Source organism: Scyliorhinus torazame, chromosome 13, assembly GCF_047496885.1.
Source record: "Scyliorhinus torazame isolate Kashiwa2021f chromosome 13, sScyTor2.1, whole genome shotgun sequence".
In the NCBI taxonomy this organism is placed as follows: Eukaryota; Metazoa; Chordata; class Chondrichthyes; order Carcharhiniformes; family Scyliorhinidae; genus Scyliorhinus; species Scyliorhinus torazame.
The window spans coordinates 27,476,243-27,503,959 of NC_092719.1; the positions used below are offsets into that span (position 1 = coordinate 27,476,243).

At 47.8% G+C, this 27,717-nt stretch overlaps 1 protein-coding gene across 5 annotated transcripts in view; it reads right to left on the reverse strand.

The window, feature by feature from the left end:
- Positions 1 to 27,717, reverse strand: part of LOC140387908 (SH3 and multiple ankyrin repeat domains protein 3-like) — a 1,536,301-nt gene that overhangs the window by 776,013 nt on the left and 732,571 nt on the right. For all 5 annotated transcript variants that reach the window (XM_072471211.1, XM_072471213.1, XM_072471209.1 and 2 more), the window contains exon 7: positions 823 to 931. In XM_072471211.1, the coding sequence (XP_072327312.1) occupies positions 823 to 931 (109 nt within the window). The remainder of the gene's footprint in view (positions 1 to 822; positions 932 to 27,717) is intronic.

A 27,717-nucleotide genomic window follows, 5' to 3' on the forward strand; every position in this document is an offset into this window, starting at 1 on the left:
TTGAAATACTGTCTGAACTGCTTTCAGATTCTCAGGGTGGTCACCATCAGGTTCGAAGAAAATCTTCCCAGAGGATACGGCAGCGATGCAGTTACTAAGGCAGCAAGGCTGGAACTCTTACAAGAACTCGTCTCCATTTGCCCCAAACGGAACCCGGATCACTAAACCATCCCAGTACTTTCCCAATATTAGCTGCCCAATAATAAAATAATAAATTCTCCAGATCATTCAATTTGGCCTTCAGCGCTTTATTCGCCTCAGTCATCAGCGAAATCTCTGCTTCCAGAGATGCAATCTGGTCATTGTGCCTTGAAAGGGCCACCTCCATGCCTTGAATCGGAGAGCCTTGCACTTTTATCTTCGCGTTGATCTTCCCCAATGCCAACTGAATGGGAGCCAGGACCTCTTCCATCGACTTGCAGAGGTCCCGCGACTATCCGCTTTTGGGTCTAAAATTCCACCGGCAAGATGCCGGTAAGCATCTCAGCCGTTAGTGGAGTGACGGAGTCACAGAAGCCGCCTCCGCCATTTTCGCCATCGACGAGCCCCGAGAAGCCTCCCATTCAGTCGACGAATTATCGCCATTAGGCTTCTTCCTCGTGATCTTCCCGGGTATATCGCCGATGTAGGTACTTTATTTCCTCAAACAAGTGGGTTTTTGAACAGAAATACTCCCAGAAACTGGGCGTAAAGGGTTAAAAAATAAACCGTATGCTAGTGGGAGCCACCTCAAGCGCGCCTTCCCCCTGCATAGCGCCCCCGGAAATCGGATACAGATATTGTTAGCACATTGCCCAGTATGAGTGTAATGGAACTGCTTACCTCCTGTGTCTGGATCATGGAAGTTAGGATCCAATCCTTTGTCCAGCATCTTACCGATCTTCTCAGCATGATAGTACTGGATGTATTCCATAAACTTCTTGAGATTCGCCTAGAAAGGGAAACAATGGAGGAACAAAAAGTGAGGAATGATTAAAGTGTTTGATAAATCTCAGAAGCTGGAAATTATTGGTGTTGCTGTATCCAGCTTCAGGAGAGTGTTACTGCAGTAGCCTCAAAGAGATGCTTTCTCTGCAACCACCCTGCCTCTCCCCGCCACAACCTGGCACCAATCCCTAGCATGAACAAGGTGAGTGATGGATTTATTACAAAAGAGGAGAAAGGGAGCCAAGAAGAATTAGTATATCACCTTCGAATTTCTATCTCACACATTGTAGACATCCTCTGGTAGTCCACTGAGGTGAAGATGTGCCCAGAGCAGCAGGAAAAGAATTAGGGGAATAACAAAGATACAGGTTTTGAGGAAGGGGATGTAAAGAGAGAGTCAGAGATTGTAGGGTCGCAATGGCTTTTCACCACCTTAACATCCAAACTCCCTCTTCACATCAGGTTCGTAGAAAGGGCTGCATCTCACCCGTGCTTTACCTGCTCTGGGAATGTGTGATGTGATAGTGGAAAGGGAGCTTTACCTTGTATCTAACCTAAGCTGTATCTGCACTGGGAGTGATTGATAGGACAGTGTGGAGAGAACATTACTCTGTATCAACCCCATGCTGACGCTGTTCTGGGTGGTTTTGATGGAATAGAGGAGAGGGAGCCTTACTTTGTGTCAAACCTGTGCTGTACCTGCCTTGGAAGTGTCTGATGGAAGTGTATAGAAGGAGATTGACTGTGTGCAAATCCCTTGCTGCATCTGACAATGGGTGCCTAAAATGGAAAGTATTCCATTTCCAACATTCTTCGCTTTGAACGGCACAAAAAAGCAAAACCACTGTTGTATGTGCGGAGAGTCCACTGTGAGCATTGTATCTTGGGGAGCTGAACTATTTTGATTCTCTCTGCACTATCTGAGCCAATCCAATTTTCTCAGGAGATAATCCTGCACACACAGATTCCTCATTCCCACAATCCAGCTTTTCAAGTGCAGTTTATAATCCACACAGAGGATTAGTCACAGCTCTCTGCAATAGTTCAATGTGAGGAAGAGCCAGGAGGAAATCTCCTAAGCGGCTTTCTGTGTCTCCGGTGTGGAGGTCTTATCCTGCTTTTGCGGAATGTAATCACGGATAACCCTCATTTTGTCACAAATTAAATTTGGTTGTTGGTATCAGACCCCTTCCATCAAGATGTTTGTTCAAATTTGGGAGATCTAGTTTTAAGGGTTTACCTGGTCAGCAGGTGAGCACGGGTAGATTCCAGGTATCACTCCTGCTCCGTGCTGAGAGCGCTGATTTTTTTGCAAGACCTGCAGACTCAACTCACCCGATGCTCTCCTTGTTCTCCCACTCTCCACTATCCTCAACCTATCTGCTGCCCGTGTCCTTCCTCCCACCAAGTCCCATTCACCAATCGTCCCTGTTCTTGCTGACCTACTGATCTCACTGTCCAGCAACATCTCAATTTTGAAACTCCCATCAAGTTTAAATCCTGCTATGGACTCACAACCCTTCTCTCTCCATCACTTCTCTCCCCCTTCTCCTGACATTCAACCCTCCAAAAACTTTCCAAACAGGATTCGATGTTCCCTATCTTTGGCAGTCATGCCTTCAGCTGCCAATGTCTTAAACTCTGTGTTATCGCATGGACCCTTTAAGAGGGTGAGCTCCATTGACCACATGACCGGCTCGGGCCAATCGCGTGGGAGCACGCGAACCCTGGCCAATGGGAAGTTTGCACCGTCCCTAGGAACGGGACCCCGGGTAATGTGGGCCCCAGGAGCAGGACCCCAGGTAGTGTGGGATTTAGGAGCAGGACCCCAGGTAGTGAGGGCCCTAGGAGCAGAACTCCGGGTAGTGTGGCCCACAGAGCTGAAGAGTAAGGACCTGTGTATCGTGTTCGGTGCCTGTTATCTATCTGCCTTTGCGGACATTCGGTGACACAAGCTGGAGAACTGATCTTTTTTGCCCTTTTTCTTAATGCCAACGGTCATTTATTCCATGGAAACACATGAAGTTATCAGCGAGAATTTTCACTTTGCTGAGATTTGGTCATAAATTGCTTCCTGGATTCGCCTGTTATATAATGCCCCTACTGCCAGTGATCGAACGAATGCTTTGAACTCTGATTATTTTCCCTTGAGTACTGGCACTAGGCTGCCCACGTTCTCCACTCTTGTTCACCCTGGCAATAGAACCACTCTCCATAGCGTTGAGGTCCTCTAGTCAGTGGAGGGATATTAGCCGAAATGGTGTGGAATATTGGGTGCCTCTCTAAGCGGATGACGTGCATCTTTATAGTACAGACTCAGTCCCCTCCATAAACCTGTCATGTGAGAGTACCTTTAAGAAATGGGTGTTTAAGAAATGTGCCTTTAAGAAATGGAGCTGCTCATGTTACTGGAGTGATGTCAGAGTGTGGGTGGAGCTGAGCTCTACTTCTGCTTTTTAGTTTCAGTTTGAGAAAAGCTTGGGTGTGTCTGTGTTTTTCAGTGAGCTGCATCTGAAGTAGAGCTCTCCTGTTGATCTCTGCCATCCAAAGACTATCTATGGGTCACTTGGTGAACCCAGAATTGTCAAAGGTCTCAGTATTGAATGTAAACCTAATGTGCTCCTGTTTGAAGGTTTGTAAAGTCTTTTGGATGTTAAAAGGACAGCTTATAGGGTTACTGTAGGCTTTGGGGTTGTATTTGAATTAATGGTTGCTAAGATGTTCACTGTTTGTTTTAAAAAGGTTGACTTGCGTTCATAGAATAAACATTGTTTTGCTTTAAAAAATACTTTTCCATTTCTGCTGTACCACACCTGTAGAGTGAGCCGTGTGCTCCCCATACCATAATCTATTAAAAGTTGTGGGTCAGGTGAACTCCATGATACTCTTTGGGATTCTCTAAACCCTGGCCCATAACAAACCTCATAATGAATTTACTTAACACCTTTGGCTCCTTCTCGGGGTACAAACTGAATTTCGGCAACAGTGAATGTTTCCTGGTTAACCCCCCCCCCACCCCCCCCCCCCCACCCCCCTCCCTGGGAGGCGAACCCAAATGGGGAAGTTACCTTTCCGCTATTCTAATACAAACTTTTGCTAATAGGGGGTCTGGGTGGCCCTCAACTGGGCCTCAATTCATAAGCTGAATTATATAAGCCTGATCAATAGTGTCAAAATGGATTTTCTGAGGTGGAGCAACCTTCCTCTATCTTTAGTGGGTGACTTCAAACTATTAAAATGAACATGCTCCCAAGATTTGTTTTTCAATGTCCCATTTTTCTCCCCGAATCTTTTTTTTTTTAAATCAAGATTAACAAATTGATATACAATTTATTTGTGCGGGTAAGAATCCTAGAATCCGAAGCGTTCTGCTCCAAAGGGCTAGACAGTCGGGTGGCTTGGCCCTCCCCAATTTATTGTTTTATTACTCGGACACTAACATTGAAGAATCCTTGTTGTGGATCAGTGACCCCGATACTATTTGGGGATAATTGGAGGCTCGCTCCTATACCATTTCTACTCTTCTGCCATCGTCACTGGACCATTGCCCTTTCCCCCCCCACGAGAGTTTCCTCAAACCCAGTGGTGTTGTCCTCTATCAGTATTTGGAAAGCATTTTAAGCTCCTTTCCCTGTCTTCACTTGCCCCTATTTTTAACAATCACTTTTTCCTGACTTCCGGTTTGGACCCAACACTTAAATCTTGAGAAGTGAAGGGTCTGGAGCGTTTTGGGGACGTGTTTGTGATGGGGAGGTTTGCCACTTCTGGGGAGTTAGCTGATAAACTCCAGCTGTCCAACTCCAGCCTTTTTCAGTATTTTCGAATTTCCAACCTATCGCATAAGACATTTTCTTCCTTTCCTTTGGCGCCAACGTCTTCCTTGATGGAGAAGATTCTGTCCCTGGCTCGGCCTGACGAGGGGTCTATTTCAGACCTATGTGACCCGGACCTATGTGGCCGGGGCTGCAAACAGGGGCGGAGGTCAATGTTCTCGCCTTCGTCTCGTTGATTGCCCGGAGACGTGTTCTGCTGGGGTGGAGGTCTCTAACGCCAACCAGCACCTCGCATGGTTAGGGAACCTGACTGAATTTCTGTCCATGGAGAAGGTCAAATACACCCTGAGGGAATCGGTCAAGGGATTCTACTGGAAGTGGTGGCCTTTCATTGCCTATTTTAAAGAACTTAATCATTGTCAGTTGCTGAGGGGGAGGGAGGGCTGGTGGGGCAAGTGGGGTATGCGTTATGTGGGTTTGAATTCATTTTAGTACTTTTTCCTGAAATGTTGGCCGAGATTCTCTCACCCCAGGGCCCGGCCGGAGAATCGCCCGAACCAGCATGAATCGGCAGCATTGGCGCCGGCGTGGTCGGCGCGGCGTCAGTCGCTCTACGGGGCCCCCGACCCCCGCCGATTCTCGGCCCCTGGGATGGGCCGAGCGGCCACGCTAAAAAAGCTGAGAAACGCACACCTGTTCTTACCCGGCAGGACCGCGGCGTGGATGCAACTGGTGGTGGCCTGGTTGGGGGGGGGGTTAGGGGGCTCCAACCCCGGGGGGGGGGGGCCTCTGCTGTGGCCTGGCCCGTGATCGGGACCTACCGATCAGCAAGCCGGCCTATCGGGCTGGGGGCCCCTTTTGTTCCACGTCGGCCCCTGTAGCCCTACGCCATGTTGCGTCGGGGCCGGCGCAGAGAAGGGAGCCACTGTGCATGCGCGCATTGGCGCTGGCCCCACTGCACATGCGCGCATTGGCGCTGGTCCCACTGTACATGCGCGCATTGGCGCTGGCCCCACTGCACATGCGCGCATTGGCGCTGGTCCCACTGTACATGCGCGCATTGGCGCTGGTCCCACTGCACATGCGCGCATTGGCGCTGGTCCCACTGCACATGCGCGCATTGGCGCTGGTCCCACTGCACATGCGCGCATTGGCGCTGGCCCCACTGCACATGCGCGCATTGGCGCTGGTCCCACTGTACATGCGCGCATTGGCGCTGGCCCCACTGCACATGCGCGCATTGGCGCTGGTCCCACTGTACATGCGCGCATTGGCGCTGGTCCCACTGCACATGCGCGCATTGGCGCTGGTCCCACTGCACATGCGCGCATTGGCGCTGGTCCCACTGCACATGCGCGCATTGGTGCTGGTCCCACTGCGCATGCGCGCATTGGCGCTGGCCCCACTGCACATGCGCGCATTGGCGCTGGCCCCACTGCACATGCGCGCATTGGCGCTGGTCCCACTGCACATGCGTGCATTGGCGCTGGCCCCACTGCGCATGCACAGACCCGCGGCGCCCATCTGACGCCGGGGATCGGCAGCTGGAGCAGCGTGGGTCGCTCCAGTGCCGTGCTGGCCCCCTGTCAAGGTCAGAATTGCTGCTCCTAAAGCCATGTTGAAGCCATTGAGAAACGCGACGGCATTTACGACGGCGTCAACACTTAGCCTGAGGATCAGAGAATCCCGCCCATTGTATTTGTGAATTTGTCTAAATTTTAAATTTAAATTTTTGTAATATTTGGTAAAATTGGAAAACTTTAATTAAAAAACTAAAAACAAACATGTATGGGGCCTTGAGGTCTGCGGCGGGATTAACAGGCACAGCTCAGAGTCAGACACGGTCCTCAAGACAGGACTGGATCCCAAGGAGTGGGAAGGAATTGGGGTGTCATGAATACGAGATGGATTGCTATTGGTTGCTGGGAGTACCATCTCCAGGAGATCTGCCATGTTCAGGGATTTGTGTACTTCCATTTCAACTGAAGGGGGCACATTCAAACACATTGGCACATGAGGCAAAGCGCGCCATTGCAAAAAAACAGTAGCAGCGGCAATCCAAAGCATCACTGAACATAGTGGGAAGAGAATTTAATGCATCGGTTGAATGCAATCTAATTGAGTAAAACAGCTCCCACTGAAAATGCCATTAGGGTGAATGGTGGACCCCTTAAAATGGACATTGATACCCGGGTTTCGGGGACTGTAGCAGGTGAACAGACCTTCCAATGTCTATGTGCAGGAACATGTGGTCTTTAAGCTTAAAGAATACGACAGCCAAACGTTCAACATACACCGGAGAGGTTTTGAAGATCTCGGAACAGCCAATACTCCAGTGGACCACAAAAGGCAGTAGGCCAATCTGCCTTTGGTCATCATTCAAAGACATAGACCCAGCATATTGGGAAGAGACTAGTTGCAGAAATTTAGGCTCAACTGGGTGGAGATTTTCAAAAGATCTGACGCCATCCTCCTGGATGGCTCGAGGAAGTATGAAGACATCTTCCATGAAGAATTGGGTTGTTTCAAGGGCGTAAAAGCCAAGATATATGTCAATCGATTCAACACCCAATTGCTTTCGAACCAGGACAGTGCCATACCAATTGCATCAGAAGGTTGAAGAAGAGTTAAAGAGGATGGACTAGGTGGGATAATACAGCCGGTTCAGTTTTGTGTGTGGACTGTGCCGATAGTCCCTGTCCTTAAACCCGATCGGTCGATAAGGATCTGTGGGGACTAGAACACGACCATAAACCAGGCCGGCCCGGTCAATCAGTATCTGATTCCCCAAACTGAAGACCTCTTCTTCAAGCTGGCAGGGGACCTCACCTATTCAAAGTTGGACCTCAGTCGCCAGTCTCAGAAGTTTGCTAAAATTAATACCCAGGAAGGGCTCTTCCATAAACCAGACTGTCATTTGGCATCTGTTCAGCCTGCACTGTCTTCCAGTGCATGATGGAAAATCATCTTCAGGGGATTCCCAAGGTGATGGTTTACCTTGGTAATGTGCGAGTCACCGGCATTACACCAGAAGAATACATGGCCAGCCCAGAGGAAGTATTAAAGAGGTGGGGACTGCTAAAACACAAAAAAATGTACGTTCCAGGCCTCTGGAGTACATACTTAGGATTATGCTTCGATGCGATATAGTTGCACCCTTTCGAAGAAAAGGTCACGGCCAAACGAGATGTCCCTGCACCCACAAATGTCAGCGTCTTTTCGTGATGTCAATTACTATCGAAGGTGTGTTTCAAATCTAGCCATGACATTGGCATCATTACACCTACTTTCAAGGAATAATCATGGTGGCAATGGAAGGAGCCTCGTAACGAAACAGCCTGTGTCATGAAGCCAGCATTGCAGTCTTCAAACCTCTTGGTGTATTTTGATCCGGGGAAACTCAAAGTGCTGACATGCGATGCGTTGCCTGATGGTATAAGGGTTGTTTTATTGCACAAAATGTGAGATGGTACAGAAAACCTTATAGCCTTTGCCTCAAGGACCCTTTCTGAAGCAGAACAAAACTACCAGATTGAGAAGGAGGGCTTAGCAGCTTTATTCGGTTTGAAGAAATTCCACAAGTATTTGTCTAGTCGACGGTTCAACATAGTGACTGAGCACAAACCATTGCTGGGCTTGTTAAGGGAAGATAAGCCCATACATCCCATAGCCATAGCGGGGGGTGAAGAATCGGGCCTCACTGTTGGTGGCTGTTTCTCAGCGCTGGCCTGGGACACAAATTGCCAATGCAGATGTGGAAAATCGCCTACTCCTACCCAAGAGTGTTCTGCCACCACCAGCACTTCAGGAGATCATTCTAACCCTAAACTTCCTAGACACCCTGCCGGTGTCCGCGGGACACATCCGCAGCTGGACTCAAAGATATCCTATTCTTTCAAAGGTCAAACAAATGATATAGTCTGGCTGGCGTTATGAGAAAACAGCTGAGGCCCTACTTCACTGGTCAGGATGAATTGACATCCTGAGGTCATCCCATCTCAGGCTGGGGGGTGGGGGGCCTACTTCAAGAGTTACACAGCTCCCACCCAGGGCAGACATTGATGAAGATGTTGGAGTGTAATTCCGTTTGGTGGCCAGGAATAGAAAAGGCCATTTAACAGCCTTGCCAATGCCACAATCTTTGCCACCTTCCGTCACACTTCACCCTTGGGATTGGTCAAGTCACCTGTGGACGAGGGTCCACGTGGATTATGTGAGTCGGTTTTTGGCAGGTAGATGCCCACTCACAGTGATTATCAGTCCAGGATATGGGGACCACGACCTCGGCGGCCATGGGCGAGGCTTTGCGCCATGTGTTTGCCATTCAAAGGCTGTTCAAATTTTCAAGAACGCCATGAAAATGCAGCCACATAAATCACTTTGGCAGAGGTTGGCTATTTTTATGCTGTTGTACAACTGAACTCCTCATTCAACCAGAGGGGCCACACCAGCTGAGTTTCTCAGGGGCCGTTCTCAGTTGAGAACCTGATTGGACCTTGTATTTCCAAATTTGGCAGGGAAGATGGAGGCACATCAAGCCTCCCAGAAGAGTCAATGGTCAGAGCAGAGAGAGGATAGGTCATTGCAGGTGGGAGAGTCAATTTTGGTCTGTAATTTCACAGCAGTTAGAAGGATGGGTTGTGGCCCGGTTGGGGCCGGTATCGTACGTAGTCGATGTTAACGGGAAGTCCGTTAAGAAGCACGGAACCTACCTGTGGAGTTGAGGGATAGTGAATCCCAGCATGGAGTCGACCAGTTCTACAAGCACCATGAATACATCTTTCCCTGTGATTTGTTCCAGCCAAGAGGAGCCAGGGGCTTCCAACTCTGCTCAACCAACTGTGCCTGTCCAGGACGATGGGCCTAGCTCACCCGTCGTGAAAGTGATCCTGCCTGAAGTGGCATCGACTGTGGACCACCCACCCGTCCAAAGAAGCGTGGCTGGACTTCGGAGGCCCAGAAAGACCCGGCAGGCTCTGGACCAATTGACTTTTTGATGCACTGTCCTTTCTCGGTTGTCCCAGTTAACAATTGTGACTTTAGTTCATAGTTGTGGGGAAGTGTATTGAGGGACTTAAGGGGGAGGGATGTGGTAGCGTGACCCCTGAATAGGGATGAGCTCCACTGACCACGTGATGGCTCAGGGCCAATTACGCGGGAGCACCTGAATCCCAGCCAATGGGGAGTTTGTGCGGTGCCCTGTGAGCAGGACCCCAGGCAGTGTGGCTCAGGGAGCTGAAGAGTAAAGTCCTGGATAGTGTTCTCTGCCTGTTATCTATCTTCCTTTGTCTTTCATCAATAAACCCATTTTGTTTACTCCTGGAAGCCTCCAGTGTACGTCTGGAGCTACCACACTCTGGAAGTCCCTCCCTAAAAATTTCCCACTTGCCCCGTCTCTTTCCTCCTTTTAGACATCCCTTAAAATCTGCCTCTTCCACTAAGTATATAAATACAACCAAAGAAATAGGCAATGTGTATATATGCAGGCCTAAAGTTAGCATTCAGCCCATTGCAAAGGTTACTTCAAGTTTCTTTCCTTTATTGCGGGGCCAGGCCATAATATTTGCCCCCATCTCCCCGCAATTTCCTCTCTCACCCCGACACACTCGAGGTCCTCAGCCAGCCAGCTCAATTCCCTCCCCCTGTCCCGCGATAGGGAAAAGGATTGCGGAAGGCGGGAAATCCGAAATAAAGACTGGAAATGCTCAGCAGGTCTTGCAGCAGCTGCGGCGAGAGAAAGAGGGTCACTGTTCCAGGGTCGCGACCCTTGGTTGGGTCTGGCGCCGGAAGCTACCTCAATGAGGCTGGCAGGCCAGTTTGCAGCCGCCCTGCCTCCGATTGGGCACCGCAGCGCATGATTCAAGCATAGGTCATTCAATCAAACCGAGCATCTGAATTTTCTTTTCCTTCCCTGGTTTATTTTGTGATGTGCTTGGGGGCACCTGAAGCTCTGAGAGAATTTAAAAAAAGAAACAAGAACAATGGAGAAAGCGACAACTGGACGGAAAGTACCACCATTAAGTTCTGAAGCAAAAGTGCTGAATTATGACCTGCGACGTCAGCAGCATTCCTTCACAATGCAAGCTGCTGTTGCAGAGATCCTTGGTGAAGAACAAGGATACAAATTAAGTTAACCTTCTTTCTGGTTTTGGATTTTCATTCCTCGTTATAAACACTCACCTTCGAGCCCAAGAAATGGGTCAGCCTGCAATAACTCCACCACAGTCCTCAAGCTTTTAGAATTTGCATTAATTATATTCAGAGCATCATCGCCTCGATTCAGCATTATTTTAACATTAGCATTCACCGAAACTGAAGGAAATACAATCGGAGTAGGGGGCATAATATTTAATGTTTCGATGAAGCTGCATTGGTGCCGTTCCCTCTGTCTGTCGCCTCCTCAAGAAGTCCCATCAGGTTCATTCGGGTGGATCGACAGTCCGTATTTTATTTTACGATTGTTTGTGAATACTCCAGTAATCTGCTAAATGCAGGTTAGAGTCTAAGTCCTGTTTCCCAAAGGCAAGGGTTTCATGCGATGTAATGGGTAATGAATTATTATGCTGCAAAGTAATTTGGCCTGTCTTTTTCAAAACGCTAATCTATTTTATGAAAATTACTATTCTGGGTTAATTAGAGGATATGCACTGTTGCTGGGGAAGCTTTGCAACTGGCTTTCTTGTTTTTTGATAATTTGGACACTTATGTACGTGACAGTGTTATGCCTGAGGTGTAGTACAAGTCTCGAAACTTTTATCGCTTACTAGCTGATATCCTGTAGTTTTGCTCACGATGTGTTGGGTTTTTGGGGCTAATGTTCTCAATGTCATCAGGGGTTATCACAATATGTGGATATTGTGAGGAACATAAAGGGTTAATGTAATGTTACTACTCTAGTCACTAGATGGCGCTATAGAGCAACCATATAAATATCACATGGCTCCTTGACTTCTGGGAGGGAGAGTGAGAGAGAGTGGAAGAGAACCAGACTGGTAGATGTGAGATAGTTTCACTGTAAGCATAGATTAGTATTGTAGAAGTGTAGTGTATTCTTTACTTATCTAATTCCTTAGCAAATGTTCAAATCGAATTGTGTGTAGTATAATAAATTGGCTCTGTTTGTTAAACACTGCTCGTCAGCACTACAATCTTCACCATCATGAAGAACAATACAAAGAACACAGCAGGGGTAATGGCCTCCACTGCACTGGTTTTCCCATCAAAGCCTTCCACTCTTGACACTGACTCACCTGTCGAAGCTCATCCATGTTGTACAGTAATTGTCCCATCAATCCATCCTTAAAGTGCCCGACCTAAATCTCTCTTTGAAGCATTCCTCATTATCACTGACAACCTTCCAACTCTATCCTGAGAAATTTCTCTTTTGCCCTTTGCCAGATTGGTGGCCCAACCAATTATTCCAGGCTATTCCGCGCTTTGTTTAAGGATACATTCTGGTCTATTTTTTTCTCTCTGGTTTATCTGCCCGCCTTTGGTTTTATTTGAATAATTTCTATTCCTCATGAGGGTTCCCCTCAATATCTTCTCTTTATCTTTACTGCACTGATTGGACATCTTACCCTTCCCTAACAGCAGATCCACATCACAAAAGGAGCACAATCTGTGTCTGTTCCTGCACATACTCATCACTCTTGCTGCATATGTGATCAGAACTGTGTGCAATATCCAAGTAAGGCCATGATAACCTACTCAATGTGAACTGGATGCTAAATAAGCCCATAGCATAATTAATTATGAGGCACAATACAACTGAACAAGGATCAGAGAGTTACGATGCATTGTCTCTCACCCCTTTATACTTCATGTGCATTTCTGAGACTTTCCCAAGTGGGAGGTGCAACGCTTTTGCCCAGAATGAATGGGATCATGTTAATCAATAGGATTAAAAGCAAACACACAATCCAGCATCAATTTAAACACCAGAAAAGGCAACGGCACACCATGCCCAGTCAACCTCACAAAGTTCTCCTTTCTAACATTGGGAGGGCTTGTGTCAAAGTTGGAAGGTTTACCACAGGCTAGTCAAGTGGTTGAGGGCGGGAAAGGACTGGCAACTCAGTATTCCGCGGTATCTGTGAGGACGAGAGGTGTAGAAGAGGTTGTTGCAATATTGATCAAGGAGGTAGTTACTGCAGTGAGGGAGGGTGATATAGAGAATCAGAGAATTCCTACAAGGCAGGAGGAGGCCATTCAGCCCATCAGGTCTGCACCGACCCTCTGAAAGAGCTCCCTGCTTAGGCCCTATCCCCGTAAACCCCTTAACCCCACCTAACCTACACACTAAGGGGCAATTTAGCATGGCAAATCCAGGCAACCTGCCCTTCTTTAGACTGTGGGAGGAAACCTACGCAGACACGGGGAGAAAGTGCAAACTCCACACAATCACCCGAGGCCGGAATTGAAAGCGCGTCCTGGCGCGACAAATCTCAGAGAGGTTTAAAAACAATAGGGTAATAATAGTAGAGGATTTCAGCTTCCTCAATATTAATTGGGATAGGCAAAGTATGAAAGGCTTAGAGGGGGCAGAATTGCTAAAAGTGCACCCAGGAGATCTTTTTGAGTCAGGATGTAGAAAGTCTACAAGAGAGGGAGCAGTACTTCACCTAATTTTAGGGAATGAAGCCAGGCAGGTGATAAAGATGTCAGTGGGGGAGCATTTCGGTGATAGTGACCATAACTCAGTAAGATATACAACATTGGATAAGGAAAAACAGGGAGGCTTATGGCTGATTCAAGAGGCTAAAAACAGTGGTCGCCCTCTATGGACACAATTGCCTCTGTCTGTCACCAGTTTTACAATTCAAGTCCGGTAGAAAATCGGGTGAAAAGGTCCAAAAGTCGGACGCGAGCGGGAGCCACCAAATATGCGACTTACTCCTTCATAGCCGCCACTGGAAGTCCTTTCTCACTCCCATTTCTAAGATGATCTTTCTCACTGTCTTTTCTCTCATGAAAAGCTGGGAGGTGCACAATGGGAAAGTGATCCAAATGCACTCATTTTACATTTTTAGTCTAGGCGACAATTACCTTGACACTCCTACATTTGGGAAGCTCCTGTAACCCCTCACTCACACTCTAGTATTTGGGGAGGACGTTCTATTCCTCTCTCTCACACCCTTGTATCTAGCAAGGCCCCTCTACCCTCTCTCCCATACTCCTAAACATTCTGGGCGCAATCAAGCGGCCCCGTTGTGCTCCCGCTCAAGCACAGCGTGGCCGGCAGGTGCCGGGAGAGGCTTCCCGCAGGCTTCCTGACAACCTTCACGCTTCGTGGGATCCACCCAAGACCCGCGAGGCGCCAGAATTGGAATCACATCCAAAAGGGGCATGACTAAGCGGTATGTGCCTAAGTCGGGTTTAAAACTGCTTATGCGCGCTTACCCAGGGATGTATCAGCCTCCCACGGGAAGGCTGCAGGCGGGCGCCGTTTAGTACTTGTCCACACAAACCTTGGCCAGGTGGAACGGCACTCAGGGGAGTCTCCCAGGCCACCGGAGACCCCTGGGTGGTCAGGGTTAGTGCAGGGGGGGGGCTTCCTGGCGGGTACCTTGGCACTGCCGATCTGGCAGCTTGGCACTGTCACCCTGAGGAGGGGGGCCGTGAGGGACCCCATAGCGGGGTGTCCTCACTTTGGGGATGGGGTCCGTTCCCGCGTGTGTGTGTGGGGGGGGAGGGTGACATTGTCCTTGGTTGTCGGAGACCCACAAGCTCCACTTCGAGATCGGGGCACCCTTTCAAAATGGCAGCCCAATCTCGGTGTTCAGCCCCCAGTGCTGAAAAAAATTCTATGTCTGGGCTGACCCGGTGACAAACTCCCCAGGGCCCACAACAGTGGTTACGTGTCGTCCGATCGCAGTGGTGAACTCGCCGGCGTAGTCAGTGGGAAACTCCCCGGAAAATCTGCCACGAAGGAACTTAGAAATGTTTCCATTAAATTCCACCCTCCATTTTGCTTTTCTGTTTTTTTCTATAATCATTGGTTCTGAATGTAGCACCATTGGTCTCCAGCTCTGAACACACTGTCCCGCACACTATTCCTTCTTCTTACATTTCCAGCATTTGAAGTCACAACACATCCCTGTCTCAGGGCCTCAAACCGTGCATCTCCTTATTCAAACCCCCAAACTCAGTTTTACTTATCCAGTCCGTGATGATTTCTTTCTTCTACCCAACACTTTTTGCGCCCTTCATTGCGCCCTGTGGCATTCTACTTCACTGGTTTCTCAATCTTTGAGGAAAAAGTCATCCAAGCCCAGGAGGTTAACAATCAAATCTAGTCCCTAACACGAGGAGGATTGTAGACAGGTTCTGCTATCAGAGCGTGCCTTAATGTCTTTATTCTTCCAAAACAAAGTGAAACAGTGGATTACAAACTATGATTAATATTTTAGTCTTGTCAAAAGTACTAAGGGGAAGACAGGACCGAGAGAAGAACTCATGCACATAAATCATTGAAAGCACAAAATTAATTAACCGGCTGCCCTCCCAGACTTTCAGCCAACACTCCTCAAAGCGAGGATCCCATGGGATTGATTCATAAAAAGAGCCAGCCACTTCTGGCAGCGGTTCCAATCCTTCCTCGAGCTATTAGAACCACAGTATCAGTCGGCGAGAAAATAATATCAAAACGTATGTAGGTGAGAAATGCTATTGTTTAATCATGGACCTTACAGCTCCTGGATTTATCTCAGCCCATAGAATCATAGAATTTACAGTGCAGAAAGAGGCCATTCGGCCCATTGAGTCTACACCGGCCGTTGGAAAGAGTACCCTACCAAAGCCCACACCTCCACCCTATCCCCGTAACCCCACCTAACCTTTTTTTTTGGACACTAAGGGCCAAAATTAGCACAGCCAATCCATCTAACCTGCACATCTTTGGACTGTGGGAGGAAACCGGAGCACCCGGAGGAAACCCACGCAGGCACAGGGAGAACGTGCAGACTCCGCACAGACAGTGACCCAAGCTGGGATCCTGGAGCTGTGGAGCAACTGTGCTAACCACTACGCTACCGTGCCGCCCCTTGTTAGGTAAACAATGCAGGGGTACTTTAGGACACACAAAGGGGAAGGGTCCTTCTGCCACACCCATAGTGAGATGCCCCTGCTCAACGAATTTAACTCCTGCCTTTCCTCGCCTGAAAGTGTCCACTCCCTCAAGTGTTCTCTGGGCTTCAATCATAGCCCTGCCTCCCCACCAAAAGAGCCCCCACAGGAGGTTTGATGGTAGATGGATTTGCTGACCAGCCTGCTTTGGCACTGGTCTACAACATGCATCCAGTGCACAATCAGCAGGATCCCTGGCCAATTCACTTATGTGTAACCCAGGAACTCTCTGACATATGGACCGCAGTTGTTGTCCAATCCCAAAAGTCCTAAATGTCTATGACTTGGACTTGAGCGCGAGGCCTACCAAACATCAATCCTTCCAAGGAGCGTGGTTCACTTTATATCCTTCTTTACTGATCTAACCACCACCTTCAGGACACTGTATAAAACACAACCAAATTCACATCAGTACAGTCCTCAACAATAACTGCACTTTCCATTCAATCGCTGGGAGCTGGGCCGGGATTCTCCCCTACCCGGCGGGGCGGGGGGTCCCGGCGGGATGGAGTGGCGGGAACCACTGCGGCATCGGGCCGCCCCAAAGGTGCGGATTTCTCCGCACCTTTAGGTGCCAAGCCCTCACCGTGAGGGGCTAGGCCCACGCCGGAGTGGTTTCCGCTCCACCAGCTGGCGTGGAAGGCCTTTGGCACCACGCCAGCTGGGGCCAAAAGGACTTTGCCGGCCGGCAGAAGTCCGCGCATGCGCGGGAGCGTCAGCGGCTGCTGACGTCATCCCCACGCATGCGCGGGGGGGGTGGTCTCTTCCACGTCGGCCATGGTGAAGGCTGTGGCCGAGGCGGAGGGAAAAGAGTGCCCCCATGGCACAGGCCCGCCCGCGGATCGGTGTGCCACGATTGCGGGCCAGGCCACCGTGGGGCACCCCCACCAGGGCCAGATCGCCCCATGCCCAGGACCCCGCGCCGCCAGTCCCGCCGGTAAGGTTTGATTCATGCTGGCGGGACTGGCATGGCAGCAGCGGGACTTCAGCCCATCGCGGGCCGGAGAATCGCCGGGGGAGGGCCCACCGACAGCTGCCGCCCCCGCCGAATATCCGGTGCCGGAGAATTCGGCGGCTGACGGGGACGGGATTCACGCCAGTCCCCGGCGACTCTCCGACCCGGCGGGGATGGGAGAATCCCACCCCTGTTGTTTGAATGAAGATATTATTCATCCTAAGGTAGTTTGAAGGGATTTATATTTTTATTGGTAAACATTAGAAATAAGGTATTGTTTTAAGTGGGTTTAATTTAATGTTTCTGTGCCTGGAAGGTAAAACCGATAGTTAGATTCATGCTGGACAAATGTGTTTGTATGTGTGGGGATAGGTGAAGTTCCAACTGTGTATCTATTGTGCATGAAGAATAGATAAAAGGCATAAGCATGTGGGTCTTGCTTAGCAACTGGGGCCTTGTAAGGTAATGAAGCTTTTAAGTTTTAGTTTTAGCTGAACTTGTGGGCAGTTGGAGACAGGACACCAGGGAGTGAACAGATCTCAACTCTGCCAGGAAAATCTGGAAAGGATAAGTGAGTTGCAAAGATGCAAGCTTCCTAAGGAACAAGATACAATCTAGATGACCAAGGAATTGGGACAGAAAGAATGTTTAAGACACCTGAAGTTAAGAGGCAGAGACCAGGGTATTGTTCAGAAGAATTCGAGGAAGAGTAAACAAAGCGTTCTGAGTTACAGAGACAATTGCAGTAACTTGATTAAAAGTGGGATAGCAGCCTTCAGAGGTGGATTAAATGTTTAACGCTGCAGTCAGGACAAAGAAATCCTAAAAGGGTTGGTGTAAAATCCTTGACTGGATTCACTGTTAAAAGTGAAACAAAAACTTGGTTTGAAAGTGTAATTTTAAAAACCTGGTCTGGATTTCGGAATGTAAAGTGCCAAGGGAAAGAATTATCATGAGGGAAAACTTGAAAGCGTGTTTTGGGAGTGGAATTTGGAAATTCTCACGTGACACTCATCTGGGGGAATCCCAAGGAGAAATCCACAAACACCAACTTAGGGTCAGTGCAGAATGTGTATTTTCTTTTTTAAATTTAGAGTACCCAATTCATTTTTTCCAATTAAGGGGCAATTTATCGAGACCAATCCACCTACCCTGCACATCTTTGGGTTGTGGGGACGAAACCCATGCAAACACAGGGAAAATGTGCAAACTCCACACTGACAGTGACCCAGAGCCGGGATCGAACCCGGGACCTCAGCTCCAATGCTAATCACTGCACCACCGTGCTGACCTCAGAAAGTGTATTTGACCACAGTCATCTTATGTGCTTAAAAGGGTCTTTGTGTGTTAATGAGTCCATTGCAGTTTAAGACGTGCTTAATAACCCATGTTAATCCTAAAGACTGTGTCTAATTATTAAACCAAAGGGGAGTAAAGGAGTCTTGTATTGTAATCTAATTTTTCCATGTTTAATAAATGTTTTTTTCTTGTTATGTATTATAACTAATGTATTTCTGTACAGTATGTCACATGAGTACATGGTAACTTTATCAGTGACACTTCAGAGATTTCTTTCTCTTCCGCCATAGATTGTGAGCAAGAAACACCTCTGGAATAATCTCTGTCCACTGGTTAAGTAAGCGGTCTTACAACACCAGGTTAAAGTCCAACAGGTTTGTTTCAAACACTAGCTTTCGGAGCACTGCTCCTTCCTTAGGTGATTCACCTCATTCCTCCTCATTCACCTGAGGAAGGAGCAGCGCTCCGAAAGCTAGTGTTTGAAACAAACCTGTTGGACTTTAACCTGGAGTTGTAAGACTTCTTACTGTGCTCACCCCAGTCCAGCGCCGGCATCTCCACATCACTGGTTAAGTAGCCTAAGAGGGAGCAGCGGAGCCAGAAAAGAGGACAAGTGATCGGCAGTCACAAGGATTAGAAGTTTGTTGCCGTTGTGGGGGAGAGAATTCCAAAGACAGATGCAAATATAAGGATTCAGATGTTTCAGGTGTAATATGAAAGGTCATCTACAAGCTAGATGCAGAGTCAGACAGTATACTTCAAGTTCTCAAAAAAACGACAGCGTATACAGTGAACAAGCTTGAGGAAGACGCAAAGAAAAATCAGAAGTATGCAAGCTTAACACGGTGAGATTAAGTAAAATACCCCCCAGTGAGATTATCCTTGTCGCCAATGACCGTTGGTGCAGGATTGGCTGAAAAAACCCAAATTGAATTGGTTCGAAATATTCAGCATTGCTGAGGGTTTTTTTTAGGAGCTTCTATGGAAATATCACAAGGTCCTCCTGAGGAAGTTAAGATGCATCAAAAGAGTGCAAGCAAAGATGTATGTAGAATCAGAAGAAAAAAATTGTTTTTTTCACGCCGATATCATGTTCTACATCAAAAGGTAGAGGTGGAGTTGAAGTATCTGGAAGACCTGGGGGTTATTACTCGAGTACAATTTTCAGAATGGGCAGCACTGATCATCCCAGTGTTAAAGCTGGACCGCAAAGTCTGAATCTGCGGTGATTACACAATGCTGCTGAACAAGGTGGCTAAAGTAGATAATATCCCATACCCAGGATAGAAGATTTGTATGCCAAGTTGGCAGGAGGCCTCAAAATATACCAAATTGGATTTAAGCCCAGCATACCAACAGCTTGAGCTGGAAGATGAGTCAAGAAGGTTTGTTATCATAAATACCCATAAAGGCTCGGAGGCGGTCCACTTGAGCGGTGGCACAAGTGCCGCGGGACAGGGCATCAGGAGGCTCGTTCAGCTTCCCGGGACGGTACAAGATCTCGTAATTGTAGGTGGAGAGTTCTATCCTCCACCGTAAGACTTGTCGTTTTTAATCTTGCCCCGCTGCGCATTATCGAACATGAAGGCCACCGACCGTTGGTCCGTGAGGAGAGTGAATCTTCTGCTCCGGTGGCATCAACATTTAGTCACTGAAACGGAGAATCCAGCCCCACGGCCTTTTAAGCCAGGGTTCATTCTGGGGTCTTTCCATCCAGTTATAGCATCAACTGAGATCGTAACACTGTAATGTTTCTCACAATGTGCGAGACAAAAATGAGAAAGACACAATAGTGCGCGAATAAGAAAACTGCACAAAGATCATTACTGCCACAAATGACCTACCCTTGGAAATGCTCAAGCTATTTATACACCAGCGCAAAGTCTGTGAGTCCAAATTTCCAAAGTTGGAGATTAACATTTGGACAGAATCTCAGATAAAACAATGTATTTGAATGCAGAAAGAAATAAAGCAAGCAAGGCTGACTTGCATTTATACATGCTTTTCACCGTCAAAGGAGGTCCCAAATTTGATAGGAAAGTATGACCTTGTCAAGGGAACATCCTGGAAAGAAAGTTATCAAGGTCACTGTAAAGAGTGATTTGCTGCTATAGCAGGGCAACCTGGTCCAGTGAGAATGGTTCATTAGTAGAGGGTAAAGAACAGATATACCCCTTTGGATACTGTCGGGGGGGATAGCCTATCAGGGGAAAACAGCAGCAGCCAGAGCAGTGGCACCACGGCTGGCTCTGATGTTCAGAAGGGAGGGTCAAAGCGCAGAAGAGTAATAGTTATAGGGGACTCTATAGTCAGGGGCACAGATAGGCGCTTCTGTGGACGTGAAAGAGACTCCAGGATGGTATGTTGCCTCCCTGGTGCCAGGGTCCAGGATGTCTCCGAACGGGTAGAGGGAATCCTGAAGGGGGAGGGCAAACAGGCAGAGGTCGTTGTACATATTGGTACTAACGACATAGGCAGGAAGGGGCATGAGGTCCTGCAGCAGGAGTTCAGGGAGCTAGGCAGAAAGTTAAAAGACAGGACCTCGAGGGTTGTAATCTCGGGATTACTCCCTGTGCCACGTGCCAGTGAGGCTAGAAATAGGAAGATAGAGCAGACAAACACGTGGCTAAACAGCTGGTGTAGGAGGGAGGGTTTCTGTTATCTGGACCACTGGGAGCTCTTCCGGGGCAGGTGTGACCTGTATAAGATGGACGGGTTGCATCTAAACCGGAGAGGCATAAATATCCTGGCCGCGAGGTTTGCTAGTGTCACACGGGAGGGTTTAAACTAGTATGGCAGGGGGGTGGGCACGGGAGCAATAGGTCAGAAGGTGAGAGCATTGAGGGAGAACTAGGGAATAGGGACAGTGTGGCTCTGAGGCAGCGCAGACGGGGAGAAGTTGCTGAACACAGCGGGTCTGGTGGCCTGAAGTGCATATGTTTTAATGCAAGGAGCATTACGGGTAAGGCAGATGAACTTAGAGCTTGGATTACTACTTGGAACTATGATGTTGTTGCCATTACAGAGACCTGGTTGAGGGAAGGGCAGGATTGGCAGCTAAACGTTCCAGGATTTAGATGTTTCAGGCGGGATAGAGGGGGATGTAAAAGGGGAGGCGGAGTTGCGCTACTTGTTCAGGAGAGTATCACAGCTATACAGCGAGAGGACACCTCAGAGGGCAGTGAGGCTATATGGGTAGAGATCAGGAATAAGAAGGGTGCAGTCACAATGTTGGGGGTATACTACAGGCCTCCCAACAGCCAGCGGGAGATAGAGGAGCAGATAGGTAGACAGATTTTGGAAAAGAGTAAAAACAACAGGGTTGTGGTGATGGGAGACTTCAACTTCCCCAATATTGACTGGGACTCACTTAGTGCCAGGGGCTTAGACGGGGCAGAGTTTGTAAGGAGCATCCAGGAGGGCTTCTTAAAACAATATGTAAACAGTCCAACTAGGGAAGGGGCGGTACTGGACCTGGTATTGGGGAATGAGCCCGGCCAGGTGGTAGATGTTTCAGTAGGGGAGCATTTCGGTAACAGTGACCACAATTCAGTAAGTTTTAAAGTACTGGTGGACAAGGATAAGAGTGGTCCGAGGATGAATGTGCTAAATTGGGGGAAAGCTAATTATAACAATATTAGGCGGGAACTGAAGAACATAGATTGGGGGCGGATGTTTGAGGGCAAATCAACATCTGACATGTGGGAGGCTTTCAAGTGTCAGTTGAAAGGAATACAGGACAGGCATGTTCCTGTGAGGAAGAAAGATAAATACGGCAATTTTCGGGAACCTTGGATGACGAGTGATATTGTAGGCCTCGTCAAAAAGAAAAAGGAGGCATTTGTCAGGGCTAAAAGGCTGGGAACAGACGAAGCCTGTGTGGCATATAAGGAAAGTAGGAAGGAACTTAAGCAAGGAGTCAGGAGGGCTAGAAGGGGTCATGAAAAGGCATTGGCAAATAGGGTTAAGGAAAATCCCAAGGCTTTTTACACTTACATAAAAAGTAAGAGGGTAGCCAGGGAAAGGGTTGGCCCACTGAAGGATAGGCAAGGGAATCTATGTGTGGAGCCAGAGGAAATGGGCGAGGTACTAAATGAATACTTTGCATCAGTATTCACCAAAGAGAAGGAATTGGTAGATGTTGAGTCTGGAGAAGGGGGTGTAGATAGCCTGGGTCACATTGTGATCCAAAAAGACGAGGTGTTGGGTGTCTTAAAAAATATTAAGGTAGATAAGTCCCCAGGGCCGGATGGGATCTACCCCAGAATACTGAAGGAGGCTGGAGAGGAAATTGCTGAGGCCTTGACAGAAATCTTTGGATCCTCGCTGTCTTCAGGGGATGTCCCGGAGGACTGGAGAATAGCCAATGTTGTTCCTCTGTTTAAGAAGGGTGGCAGGGATAATCCCGGGAACTACAGGCCGGTGAGCCTTACTTCAGTGGTAGGGAAATTACTGGAGAGAATTCTTCGAGACAGGATCTACTCCCATTTGGAAGCAAATGGACGTATTAGTGAGAGGCAGCACGGTTTTGTGAAGGGAAGGTCGTGTCTCACTAACTTGATAGAGTTTTTCGAGGAGGTCACTAAGATGATTGATGCAGGTAGGGCAGTAGATGTTGTCTATATGGACTTCAGTAAGGCCTTTGACAAGGTCCCTCATGGTAGACTAGTACAAAAGGTGAAGTCACACGGGATCAGGGGTGAACTGGCAAGGTGGATACAGAACTGGCTAGGCCATAGAAGGCAGAGGGTAGCAATGGAGGGATGCTTTTCTAATTGGAGGGCTGTGACCAGTGGTGTTCCACAGGGATCAGTGCTGGGACCTTTGCTCTTTGTAGTATATATAAATGATTTGGAGGAAAATGTAACTGGTCTGATTAGTAAGTTTGCAGACGACACAAAGGTTGGTGGAATTGCGGATAGCGATGAGGACTGTCTGAGGATACAGCAGGATTTAGATTGTCTGGAGACTTGGGCGGAGAGATGGCAGATGGAGTTTAACCTGGACAAATGTGAGGTAATGCATTTTGGAAGGGCTAATGCAGGTAGGGAATATACAGTGAATGGTAGAACCCTCAAGAGTATTGAAAGTCAAAGAGATCTAGGAGTACAGGTCCACAGATCACTGAAAGGGGCTACACAGGTGGAGAAGGTAGTCAAGAAGGCATACGGCATGCTTGCCTTCATTGGCCGGGGCATTGAGTATAAGAATTGGCAAGTCATGTTGCAGCTGTATAGAACCTTAGTTAGGCCACACTTGGAGTATAGTGTTCAATTCTGGTCGCCACACTACCAGAAGGATGTGGAGGCTTTAGAGAGGGTGCAGAAGAGATTTACCAGAATGTTGCCTGGTATGGAGGGCATAAGCTATGAGGAGCGATTGAATAAACTCGGTTTGTTCTCACTGGAACGAAGGAGGTTGAGGGGCGACCTGATAGAGGTATACAAAATTATGAGGGGCATAGACAGAGTGGATAGTCAGAGGCTTTTCCCCAGGGTAGAGGGGTCAATTACTAGGGGGCATAGGTTTAAGGTGAGAGGGGCAAAGTTTAGAGTAGATGTACGAGGCAAGTTTTTTACGCAGAGGGTAGTGGGTGCCTGGAACTCACTACCGGAGGAGGTAGTGGAGGCAGGGACGATAGGGACATTTAAGGGGCATCTTGACAAATATATGAATAGGATGGGAATAGAAGGATACGGACCCAGGAAGTGTAGAAGATTGTAGTTTAGTCGGGCAGTATGGTCGGCACGGGCTTGGAGGGCCGAAGGGCCTGTTCCTGTGCTGTACATTTCTTTGTTCTTTGTTGTTCTTTGAAATGAATATTTTGTTTCCGTGTTGACTAGAGAGGATACAAAAAACATTCCAGTAATAGCCATGGAGATGGAAGAGAGAGAGGCACTTGGTTAAATCACCAGAGAAGCAGTGTTGAGCAAACTGATGGTGCTGCGAACTGACAAATCTCTCCATCAGATGGTAACATATTGTAAGGATCCACTTGTAACCGCATGCCTAATCCTGGTGTTGTTTTTAATCCTGGCTTTGCTGGTTGCTGTTTGTTGGCTGCTGCTTTTTCAAACTACAGACATAGTTTTAAACTGAAATTCCACTCCCCTCCCCCTCCCCTCCTCCCTCTCCTCGCCTCCACTGCAAGATGCTATTTGGACTGGGCCAGGCAAGCTCCTTTGTTCAGCAGGCTCTGTGGCATAGTCCGTGATGTCATTTTGATGGACTTTGCTAACAGCCAATCCCCGCTTCTTAAATTCCAGAACATTCTCTGTTTTCGATTCGGATTGGTGGAGCCATTTAGAAGCTTCTGGAAAACACAGGAGGTTCCATTTTTGTCTTTCCGTTTTCTGCTTAGACCTGAAAGGCAGCACACAGCAGGTCGAGTCTCTCTCTACTCACTGGCGATTTGAAAAGGCTTCCAGCTAGCCTGTGGAAGTTCCAACGGAAGGTAAAACAGTTGTCTCAACTCTCTGCATGGCAATTTAAAATGTTGAAGCCTGGGAAAGTAACTTCTGATCAAAGGCTGCAACCAGTCTCCAGCCAGGTCTGTGAAAGCCTAACCTCTGTTTGGAAGGCTGGGGAAGGCACATAGATCTACCCCAAGATGTCTGGCGAAGGGCATTTTAATCACTCTTCACTACAGTTAATCTTGATCTGTAGAAATGGAAGACAAGTGTTTGAGATGTGAGTGAGTCTGAGAGCCTGTCTGGTGGAGGTCATTCAACTGAAAGTGACTCCCCAGAGGGAATTTTACAACCTGCATGTTCTAATTGAAGACAACCATTAGTATAGCCAAACCATCGATGATTGCCAGTGCTGCCTCCTCACCTCACTGAAGGCTTCGCAGCAGAGGTGGACAAACACTTTTGGGGGCACATACAGGCTCCTCTCGGTATGGGGCGCCCAGTGGCCAGGACTCCATGCTGTAACGCTGTGGGTTTCATTTTAATTCCACCTCTGTAAGCTCTAAAATTTCCTTCCTTGGCCTCCACGTCTTTCCATCTTTCCTCCTTTATAACACTCCTTAAAACCCACCTCTTTTCTGTCCTACTCTCCCCTTATATGGCTTGGTGTAATTTTTTATCTTTCAACACTTCTGTGAAGTGCCTTGAGATGCTTTACTGCATTAGCAGCCTTGTTTCAAAGCAATTTGTTCCTGTGTCTAACCCATGTTGTACCTGCCTGCGGGTGTTTGATAAACAATATAGAGGGAGTTTTACTCTGTAACTATGCCTCATTGTACCTGCCCTGAGAGTGTTTGATAGGGCAGTGTAAAGGGAGAGTCACTGTGTAGTTAACCAGTGCTGTTATCTTCCCTGGGAAGTTTTGGATGGAGGGCTGGATTCTCCATGTTCCTCGTCGGCGCACTCTCGCAGGCAGCAAGAGTCTCCATTCCCGCCACCTGCCAATAGGATTTCCCAATGTGGCCACCCCACACTGCCGGGAGACCTGCGGGCATGAGTATCCTGCTGGTGGAGAATCCCATCCGGAATTTCAGTTTGTATGTAACCTGTGATGTGCATGCCTGTGATTGGACGGTGTAGAGGAGCTTTACTTCATATCAAATCTGCGAGGTAGATGTTCTGTTTGTATATCGCCAGGAGTAGCTCGGCACCATCTTGGGAGGGAAAATAAGGCAGAAGGTCATGAAATTAACATGTGATACAAAGGTTAATGGAGCTTGGAACAGATAGATGGGAGAAAGCGATATTGTGGGAGTGCCTAATCCAGAAATTGAACTCTAGAATAGGGGGTGTTTGTGACTGATGAAGAGAATGTTCAAAACATTGATCCTCAATGTGATGAAGATATGGATCGTTTCAGAGCCAATGAGGTACGAGCACAGGCAACATTCCAGTGGTTAGTACAGAATTGTATTGATGGGCTGTGTTTGAAAGCTCAGCTCAAGGTCAAACTGAATGTTGTTTTTGTGCACCACTGAATAAACAACCTGGAGTTTGATTGTTGGAATTGGTGCCAGCAGCCAAACAAGAATGGGTTCTGTTTTTCAACAGAGACTTGTGACAAAGGAGAACTGATCCAGGAGTTTGCACGTTCTCGCCATGTCTGCGTGGGTTTCCTTCGAGTGCTCCGGTTTCCTCCCGCATCCAAAGATGTGCAGGTTATGCGGATTGGCCATTATAAATTGTCTCTCAGGGTAGGGTTAGAGGAAGAGGGCGGGGGATTGGGCCTAGGTCTTTTGAAGGGTCAGTTCAGACTCGATAGGCCAAAGGGCTTCCTTCTGCACTGTAGGAATTCTATGACTCGATAACTATCAGAAAGTACAGCAACAATCCTCTGGTCAAAGATGATGGCAAAGAAGTTGAAGTGTGTGGCATCAAAAGAGAAGCAGAATCTGACCCTTTGCTTTCCGATGCCACAAAGTGGGCAATGGCCAGTTAGCTCAATTGGCTGGACGGCTGCTTTGTGATGTCGCCAACAGCAGGGGTTTGATTCCCTATTGGCTGAGGTTATTCATTAAGGCCCTGCCTCCTCAACCTTGCCCCTCACCTGAGGTGTGGTGACCCTCAGGTTAAATCATCACCAATCAGCTCTCTCTTAAAAGGGGAGAGCAGCCTACGGTCCTCTGGGATTGTGGTGACATTTTACATTTACATACACATTTCATTCAATCTTTAGTCCCTCACATACCAATGCAACAATAAAATTCAGGCCTTTTAAAAGCTCGGGGAATGTCTGTCGAAATAGATAAATGATCGTTTTCATAATTACTCATTTGAAAGTCAAAGTAATTACATTTGCCTGGGGATGTAATCTATTGGGTGATTTAGAAGTCACTTCACTTGTGTTAGTATTGAGACAGAGTAAAAGTGACTGATAATTCAAACAAAACAAATAGAGTACGCCTCTTCGAAAATAACACTGTGGTTGGCTGTTGCTGATAATATATATTGTGCTGCCGAATATACAAATTTATTGCTGGCTCTGAGTTAAAGGTGCTGTGACAATACAGACTGACCAACTTCCAGCACCAGAATCAAAAACAATATCATCCCTCTACTGTTCAAAATGGTCTTCGATATTCCATGTTCCACATGTAGAAAGAGCTGCATGCCCTTCAGGTTTTGGCTGTTAAGTGGCAAGTAACATCGCGCCACGCTAAAGGCAATGACCATCTCCAACAAGAGAAAATCTAAACACATTTCCCTGACATTCAAAGGCATTATTATCATTGAATACTCCACCATCAAAATCCTGGGGGGTCACCATTGACCAGAAATGTAATAAAACCTGCCACATAAATGTTGTGGCTACAAGAGCAGATCAGAGGCTAGGTGTTCTGCGGCAAGTCACCCACCTCTTGACTCCACAAAGCATTCCCATTCTCACAAAGTCAGGGGTGTGATGGAATGCTGCCCATTTCCCCTGACGCATTCAGCTCCAACAATAGTCAAACAACTCAACACTGACCAGGACAAAACTTGCTTGGCACCTTACCCACCACTTGACTATTCACTCCCTCCTCCACTGGCACACCGCGGGTGCAGTATGCGCCACCTACAAAATGCACGACAGCAACTCACCAAGGCTACTTTGACAGCATCTTCTAACCTCACAACATCTAACACGTAGAAGAACGAAAGCAGCAGGCATATGGGATTGCAACTA